At 51.2% G+C, this 9494-nt stretch overlaps 1 protein-coding gene across 1 annotated transcript; it reads left to right on the top strand.

The window, feature by feature from the left end:
• The first annotated feature begins 8495 nt into the window (after nucleotides 1-8495).
• GPR32 (G protein-coupled receptor 32) lies at nucleotides 8496-9494 on the top strand. Its single transcript, XM_066266675.1, has one exon. It carries the CDS (start codon nucleotides 8496-8498, stop codon nucleotides 9492-9494), a length of 999 nt encoding a protein of 332 aa, XP_066122772.1.

Genomic DNA, 9494 nt, shown 5'->3' with positions numbered 1-9494 from the left:
GCCAGGGCCAGCATTTTTGATTCAAAGAGAACATGCCATATACATTATCCCACATCGTGTGCGTGCGTGTGTTTTACAAAGAGTATATCTCGGAGATGGCTGCATGTGAATATTTAAGAGGTCTGCCACAGTATTTGCAGCATAGGTGGCCAAGTATTTCCTTGTCTGGATTTGCTCTGCTCAAAGGATTTCATCACTTCCTTGCTGATGAGCACTTAGGTTGCTTTGGAATCTGCTGCTATGATATTTTTGAAACTTAAAAATCATTCAGTATAATCCATGTCCCAAACAATATGAACACAGAAGTGAAGGGTTTCATTGATTTATCAGAGTGTACACACATACAACCTAGCCAGGTCACAGACTAAAACGTGGCCAGCCTCCCCAACACTCTGCTTCCCCCTCTGCAAAGCTAACTTTTATCCTAAATGTTACTGTGAGCCTTTTTTTTTTTTGCCTTGCCCTCTTTTTCTCAAAATTTTTCATTTGAAACATTTCAAACTTATGATTATAAAAAGAAGACAACATACCTTTCATCTAAATTCACCAAATGTTGGTATTTGCCAGCGCCCACATCCCATATATTTAGCTTTTCTTCTCTCTCACCTCATCTCTCTCTCTCTCTTCCTCTGGATCCTCCTCTCTTTCTCCTTACCTGTGTATCTCTCTATTGTTTTTGTCTCTGCCTTTGTCTATATCAGTCTCTCTCTCTTTAATTGTCTGTGTATCTTCTATCTATTATCTATCTATCTATCTATCTATCTATTTAACTATCTATCTATCATCTGTCTCTCCAAACACATATGTACCAACCGTGGTACACCTGTCATGATGAACAGACCCACAGGGATACTTGAGGTCTGTGAGGCTGAGAAGGGAGCCCCACAGCTGCTGTCCCTCAATGGGCCAGTGGTTAGAGACATTTCTATAAAAATCTAAACCTTTTTAAAGTAGGTATAAATGTCATACCACCATGATTAAATTTTTACTCTGTGTCTCCTAAGAACAGGGCCATTTCCCTGCACAACCATAATATTATTACTACCCTCAAAAACTTTAACACTGATACTATCTAATAAACTGTATTCAAATGTCCTCATTGTCCCAATAACAAACGCTAGAGCATTTTTTAAAACTCAGGAGTTTGTAATGATATTTCTACCCTACTCCACACAAAATTGGACTATTTACTAGGTCAAAAACATACCACAACTTGATTCCTTAAAGTAGAAGTAATACAGGCCACATTCAAGATTAGAAATTAATACCAAACGATAATCAAAAACACCCAGCTTGGGCATTTTTAAACAGCCTTGTAAGTAACCCCTGGGTTACATAAAAAGTAAAACTGGAGAGCTACTTTTATTTAAAAAATGAGCATAGTAGCCTGACCTGTGGTGGCACAGTGGATAAAGCGTTGATCTGGAATGCTGAGTTCTCTGGTTCAAAACCTGAGCTTGCCTGGTCAAGGCACATATCGGAGTTGATGCTTCCTGTTCCTTCACCCTTTCTCATCTCTCTCTAAAATGAATACATAAAAAAAGTCTTTAAAAAATGAGCATACTACACATCAAAACTTGAGAGGTGGGGCCAAAGCTGTACTTTGAGAAAAATTTATAGCTTTAAATGCTACTTAAGGGAGAAAAGTCTGAAAGGGAATGAGCAAAGCAAACAACTCAGAGGCTAAAAGAAAACCAATAAATAAGTACTCTAAAAGTTGAATAAAAGCATTGATGGATATTAATGAGGCAATTAATGAAAAACAAAATGGATAATGAGAAGAAGCTGGTTCTCTCTCTTTCTCCAACAATGATATCCTTCTTTTATATTTGTACTTGTGCCCTTTGGTAAATACTTCCAAAAGGCAGAATGGAATCATGGTCACTTATTCCTGGGTGACACCAGTCAAGTTGCTTCCACCCACCATGCCTCAGTTTCTCCTTATGAGGAGCAGGATGTAATAATACCTCTCTGAAAGAGTGGCTGTGGGGATTATGTGCATTGTTGCTGGTGCCGCGAAGCTGCCATGTAAATGTTTGCTATTATCAATATTCTTATCTGTTAGACAGATTCCTCCTAGGGGATGGGCAGGCCCGAAGGTCTGTTCTGCATTGCCCCACTCACGCAGGGGCTCCATAGGGCTGTTTCTCACGCTGAGCCAATCCAAACACGTTGTCCGTTTCTTTGATCTTCACCTTCTCTGAGGAGAATAGTAGGATATGATGAGATTTAAAATTTGCATTGATTTTCTAATGAATGGTGTTAAATAGTCTTTCAAGGAGACTGAGGAGTATTTTTTAAGCCAACTCCAGGATTCTCTGGGTGGGCAAAGAGGTATGGTTGGTAAGGCAGGTTAGCTTCTGGGTGTGGTTCAGGGAGGAGCTCAGCCTTTTCCTGAGTGGCTTCCGGGAGAGAGGGTTGTGGAGCATGCTCTAAACCTTGAACTCCTATTGGTCCAAACAGGGACTGAAACTCGTTCTCTAATAAGATTTCTGTAAGAATCCATGAAGGCAGTCCCTTTTTTAGTCACCAGACAAAAGCTGCTCACAGGTGTGGGTCACGACCTGCGCACCAGTCCCTTCCACAGCCTTAGCAGCCCGTACAGACTTCTGCAGGTGGTATCTCACCACTACTCCCAGTGCGCAGATGAAGAAATTGAGGCCCAGAGAGGTAATATCACTTACCGAGGGTCACCCAGCAAGACTGTGTTGGGACTTGAATGGTCTTACCCAGTTATCTATTCCGTCATGGTTCACGAGTACCTGTCAGTTGGACGGTTTGGTTCTAGGCACTGGAGGTAAGAAGGTGAAGAGAGACTAACCCTGGAGGAGGAGAAGGAGGAGGAGGAGGGGGCCTCCATTTAAGGGAGAGGGGCTGTCATGCCTCATCCTTCAGATCCTACAACCCCCACCTCACGCCACACTCTGCCCTCTGTGCCTACATGTATCCACTGAGCACACAGTATGTGCACTAAGCACACAGTACGTACAAATCTCTACCATCTCCTGGGAGGCCTGGGTGCCTGCCAAGAACGCAGCCTCTGCCCTCAGAGCTCAGAGCGCGCAGCCTGTGAAAGACAGCCCTGATGAGAGATCCTCGGAAAGATACTCACTTCCCAGGCAGGAGGGAGGCGATCACACTCTTAATCACTACCTCCGTTTCTGTCAACAAGGAGAGAGGGGAGGCGGAGCCCCAGTCTGCCGGGTGTGATATGTTCCCAGCTGTGGGAGACAGACAGACTGTCATCAAAGTCGGAAAATAGCTGTCATGAGACTCCTCACCCTCTGACACCTGACACCTTCCCTCTGATCTGAAACCCTCCCGGGCTCTGTTGCCAAGTCGGGGGTTCTATTCCTGCTGTCTGGGCCCTGCTGGCTTCCTGATCCTCAGCATCCTTGTGGGGGTGGGGGAGGGAGTCTCGGGGTCAGGAGGTGAGGGTGGTTCAGTCTCAGGAGCAGGACAGACTTGCGTGCTGTGGGTCTCCTGGTTCCTGCTCTTGTTCCGGTAGAATACAGTGAGGACTGGCCATGTGACAGCCTTGGGCCTTGGCTGGTTCATTTGCTTCTGTGTCCGTTGCTCCTGGGCTGCTGGGACGTGTCCTGTGGTGAAGAAGGCACTGTTCCACCTTCTCGGTCTCAGGCTGACCTGCCTGAGGCCTGAGTTTAAAGTGTTAACGATGTCCTCCTGTGTGGAGAGCGAAGCTGGGGACCCTAGAGGAGTCAGACCAGGGCCCTATTCTCAAAGGGGCAGCAGACTGGCCGCGGAGCTGGACACTGGCAGTGAGCAACCACGGGGGTCATGGCTGCGACAGAGTAGGTCCCAAGGGTGCAGGCACTAGGTGTGCAGGTCATAGCTGTGACAGAGCAGGCACTAGGTGTGCAGGTCATAGCTGTGACAGAGCAGGCACTAGGTGTGCAGGTCATAGCTGTGACAGAGCAGGCACTAGGTGTGCAGGTCATAGCTGTGACACAGCAGGCACTAGGTGTGCAGGTCATAGCTGTGACAGAGCAGGCACTAGGTGTGCAGGTCATAGCTGTGACAGAGCAGGCACTAGGTGTGCAGGTCATAGCTGTGACAGAGCAGGTCCTAGGTGTGCAGGCCACAGGTGTGCAGGTCCCAGAGCTCAAGGTGAAAGCCATGGGAGGTGGAGCTGGGGGCTTTGGTGGGCCTCAGTGAACCAAGCTGAGGGGCTGGAACTTTGTACAGGGGCACTGGGGAGCCATGGGAAGTGTGTGAGCAGGGGAGGGGAAGGGTCAATTTCAGGTGTAGAAAGATCACTCTGGGGACCTTGAGGAAGTATAAAGAGGCCAGGAGAAGGCAAGAGTGGAGGTCCAGCAGGGGAAAAGAGGCTTAAGCAAGACCCAGGGGGTAGAGATGGAAACAGGGTGGAGGAGGGGCAGGCCAGGCCAAAAAGGGCTGGAGGGAGTGAAGGGAGGGAGAGGCTGGTAGTGAATGGGACCCCCTCTCCTCCTCCTTTGCCTTGTCCCCCTACCAGGCTGGGACACTTTGAGGCCCACAAGGGCCACAGGACAAGGACAGCAGAGTGTAGCACCCACTTCCCCTCCGGACTCCCATTTCTTCCTCTTTCCAGAATGCCAGCCCCACCCTTCCCACCACAGCCTAGCTACTCCTCCCAGGCTTCTCCTTCGGCCATCCTGGGTCCAAACTCTTCTCTCTCCGTGGCTTGTCCCCAACGTCCTACATCCCTGTCATCCCAGAGTCAGACTCAGCAGTTTGTGGCTGTGAGGCCTTCAGAGACCCTCCATTTTCTGGCCTATAAAATGGGCACTTGAGTTTTCTATGACTGTCTCCAACAGAGTTCCACAAACTTAGTGACTTAGAATGACATGCACTTATGTCTTGATACTGGGGGTCTGCATCTCTAACTGGGTCTAGGTAGTCCAGTTCCTTTCCTTTCCTGGGCTCTGGAGGCTGTCCTCACTTCACAACTCATGGCCCCATCTTCCATTTTTTAGGTTTTTAATTTTAATTTTTTATTTTATTTTATTTTTTTAGGTGAGAGGATGGGAGATAGTGAGGCAGACTCCCACATGTGCCCTGACTGGGATCCCTGCATCCACAAAGCCATCTGGGGCCGATGCTCTAGTACTGAGCTATTTTTAGTGCCTGAGGCTGTCACATTCTCATGGAGCTATCTTCAGTGCCTGGGGCCATGCTCTAACCAACCAAGCCATAGGCTACAGGAGAGGAAGAGGGAGAGAAGGAGGGAGAGGGAATGGGGGAGAAGCAGATGGTTGCTTCTCCTGTGTGCCCTGACTGGGAATCAAACCCAGGACATCCACTAGCTGGGCTGCTGCTCATTCCACTGAGCCACCTGCCAGAGCCCCCTTCTTCCATCTTCAAAGCCAGCAGGGCAGAGTCTTCCTCTCTCTGCCTCTCTTTTCCACTTACCAGGACCCCAGTAACGACACTGGGCCCACCTGGATAACCCGGGGTCCTCTCCCTAATTAAGGATCATCTGCTTAGCACCTTTAATTCCCCTTTTCCAGGTTGTGTGACAAACAGGTTCTGAGGATTAGTACGTGGACCTCTTTGGAACCATTAACTCTGCCAACCACAATGGGCTTGGGAACTCTTACACTCATCATCCCTTAATTCAACAATATTTACTGAACATGTACTATGTGCCAAGCATTGTTATGCGGTGACATTTCTGTGGCACAGTGTTGAAGGGAAGGGTGCAGACAATGAAATAAGACAGAAATTGGAACAAATACGCTTTCCAATACAATGGTCGGGAAGCCTGGAAGGTTTAGCGGAGAGTGAGTGACAACACCGGGTGAGGTGACCTTAAGCAGAGATTTGAATGCCTTGAAGTGGCCAGGAGAATATATGAGGAGTGCCTGACCTGTGGTGGCGCAGTGGATAAAGCATTGACCTGGAATGCTGTGGTTGCCAGTTTGAAACCCTGGGCTTGCCTGGTCAAGGCACATCTGGGAGTTGATCCTTCCTGCTCCTCTCTCTCTCTCTCTCTCTCTCTCTCTCTCTCCTGTCTCTAAAATGAATAAACTAACTAACTAAATAAATAAATGGTAAAAAAAAAAAGAGAATATATGAGGGGTATTCCAGGCAGGGGGCACAGCGGGTGCAAAGGCCCAGTGGTGGAAGTGAGCAACGTGTTTAAGGAATGCTGGGAGGGTTGCGGGGAGCCCTTGGAAAGATCCAACAGGATGGTCTGCGATGGCAGATGTGATTCATTACAGGATTCTTTTTTTCCCAAGTGAAAGGAAGGGAGATAGAAAAACAGACTCCTACATGCGCCCAACTGGGATCATCCACCTGACAACCCCCATCTGCGGCCAAAGATCTGCCCATCTGGGACCATACTCGCAACTGAACTATTTTTATTGCCTGAGGCGGAGGCTCAGAATAATTTAAAATGGTGCATCCTCAGCACCTGGGGCCAATGGTCTCAAACCAATCGAACCAACTGAGTCATGGCTGTGGGAGGGGAGGAGAAAGAAAGAGAGAGAGAGAGGGAGAGAGAGAGGGATGGAGAAGCAGATGGGTGCTTCTCTCGTGTGCTCTGACCGAGAATCGAACCGGGGACATCCACATGCTGTGCCTATGCTCTACCACTAAGCCAACTGGCCAGGGCCACAGGATTCTTGATGAATCCTCATTCTCCAGTGGAGAAAATGGGCTCTGGGATGCCTGAGCCATTGAGTCATACCGGGAGGCTGGTGCAGGGTGAGGGTGAGAAGGTGGGTCACCTCCGGATGCCTAGTTCGGTATTCATTCAGCCTGCCCTGAGCCCTGCAGCCCCGGCCAGCTCTTGTTTGGAGAAGTAATCTGAGGTTTTGTCTGCCTCGCATGGTTGGCTTTTAGTTGCTCCTTCCTCTTGGTCTTTCTCCAGAGCATCAGCTTCCTGTGCAAATATGTTCTGAGGCCTCCTGTGGGTTGGTTGTTCAAGGGTGACTTCTTCATTCATTCATTAAATATGTATTTGTTTGGGCAACATGATACAATAATTAAGACTTCAGATCCTAGAGTCAGTCACCCTGGATTCCTGTCTCAGCTGCTTCATTTACAGGGTGGCCTAGTTATGAAACTATGCTCTGTGTCTCAGTTTTTCCTCTTGATAAAATAAGGACAATAGCATTATTGTCATAGTGTTCTTGAAAGAATAAGTTAAAATGGTGCATCTGAAGGTCATAGCACATTGCCCCAAATATAGTTGAAACCTAGTTCCTGTCATTGGTGGAGCATGAGCCCATTCTCAGAGATCCTACAGACAAGAGAGGTGACACCTGATTCATTCTGTTCAGGTGATTAGTCGACAGAGAAGGGTTTTTGGGAAAGGTGGCACCCAATAGGGTTTTGGAGGATGAGTAAGAGTTTGCCAGCTGAAATGATGGCGTAGAGCAAAGTGCTCTAGGATAAGGAAACAGCAAGGACAAAGTCTGGGTGTGTGCACGTGTGTGTGAGACCATGGTGCTTGTTTCAGGAAGTCCAGAGCAGAAGGAAGGGAAGTGGTAAGCCCTGAGGCTGGTTGTGTAGGCGGGGCCACAACAGGTAAGGTTGCAGATGCCAGGCTGAAGGGCTCAGACCTTATCCTGGGGCGATGGGAAGAGAGAGCCCAGGCGAACAAGTGAATCCTTCAGTTCACAGGTGGGGAAACTGAGGCTGTGCTCAGACCCTGTGTGGCCGCCCCTCTGGTTTCCAGCTAGGCCCTGGCCTCCACATCCTCTCTCGTCCTCTTGTGAGTTGCCCGCTCCTCTCCATCCCACGTCCTCAAGGGGAGACCCAGCTGCAGCTCCTGCTTGAAGCCCTGGGAGACACCTGTCCCCCATCTGCTGGTGAGTTCAGGATGACAAAGGAGCAGAGTGGGGAAACTGAGGTTCACAAACAGAGCAGGACCTGGGTGTGGATCTCCCGAGTTCACATCCAAGCCTCAGGTTGCACAGACATCAGTTCAAACCCAGGCTGTGGTCTCTGCTTTGTCTGCTTTGATTTTGAGCAAGTGAATCGCCCTCCTGAGCCTCAGTTTCCCCACCTGAAAGGCGGCGTTGTTAAAAGTGGACATTTATAGGACTTGGCACAGCAAGTCCTTGAAGGTACAGGCTTCCTGAGGGAATGGAGAAGGGCGTGGGGCTGGAGAGCGGGCAGGTTGAGGGCAGAAGGGACTGCAGGGGATAGCAGGGCCAGAGCACCAGGGTTGTGCCTCCAGTGGACAGGCTGAGACTTTGTCCAGGAGTACTGGGGAGCCATGGGAGGAGTGTGAGCAGGGGTGGTCAGACTGGGGGTGGAGACTGGAGGCAGGGAGGCCGGGGTGGAGGTTGAGCAGAGTCCACAGGTGTGGCGGCCACTTGAGCCTGGTCAGGGCAGTGGGACAGAGCACAGGGGACAGGGCAGGGAGTAAGACAAGTGGTGAGGGAAGACAAGGGAGAAGCCAGCATCTCGGGTTTGGGTGGACGGTGAGGATGTCCCTGAGATGGAAGACCTGGGGAAGTTTGGAGGGACAAGTGTGGGACATGCTGATGTGGAGGCCTGTGGGTCCCGACAGTGCCATCTGGCCCATGGAGGCCCCTTCAGAGACTCAGCGGCCTGAACCCCCTGGGTTCCTGCACCCACCAGAGGCTGTCCTCTTCCTCGTCTACTCCCTGGTCACCCTCGCATCCTACCTGCTGGAGGTGGCCAGCCACGGCCTTGTGATCAGAGCAACCGGGCCCCGCCTGCCTCCCCTGATGTCTGCGGCCTGGTTCAGCCACCAGGCCGCCACCGACATGGCCTTCACTGCCCTCCTGCCACTGGTACTCACCTGGACACCTTCCGGCTGGCCCTTGGGTGGTACCTTCCGCCACATGGACCCTGGCCTCGCCTTCCTGACCTTCTACGCCAGTGGCCGTCTGCTGACCCGTGCGGCCGCCGATCGCTGCGCCTCGGTGCTCTGGCCGGCCTGGGCGCTGAACCACCGTGCCACCCGCAGGGTGGTTTTCTGGGCCGGAGGGTTCTGGTTCCTTCTGCTGATCCTGAGGGTGCGGGCCCTGCAGGGCTGGGTGAACCGGGCTGAGCCCTACAACTGGACATCGCCCAGGGAGCCAGGAGAGCCGCCCATCTTCCCCTCCAACCCAGCCCTGAACCTGCTGGTGTTTGGCTTCGGGGTGCCTCTGGGGGTCCTGGGCACCCTTCACAGCCTCCTGAAGGCCAGGCTGCACCTGGCGATGCTCACGGGGAGGCCCCCGCTGCTGGGGGTGCCCTGGGCCTCGGGGGCCATGTTGTTTCTCTGCTGGTTCCCCTTCCACCTGCTGCTTCTGCTGAGGTTGGTGGGGGTCCGGGAGGCCAGGCTGGACATGGCAGAGGTCTGGGTGCTGCTCAGACCCCTGGGGCTCATCCTGGTGGGTGCCAGTGGCTGTCTGAACCCTCTGCTCTATGCATGCGGGGACCAGGCCTTCAGGCAGCAGCTGTGCGGGGCCCTCTGGTCCTGCCCAGGGGGAGAGTGTGAGGAGGACGCAGGTGGGGTCGGGCACTAG

The sequence above is a fragment of the Saccopteryx bilineata genome, chromosome 3 (genome assembly GCF_036850765.1).
Source record: "Saccopteryx bilineata isolate mSacBil1 chromosome 3, mSacBil1_pri_phased_curated, whole genome shotgun sequence".
Taxonomy (NCBI): Eukaryota; Metazoa; Chordata; class Mammalia; order Chiroptera; family Emballonuridae; genus Saccopteryx; species Saccopteryx bilineata.
This window is presented reverse-complemented; position numbering and strand designations above follow the sequence as displayed.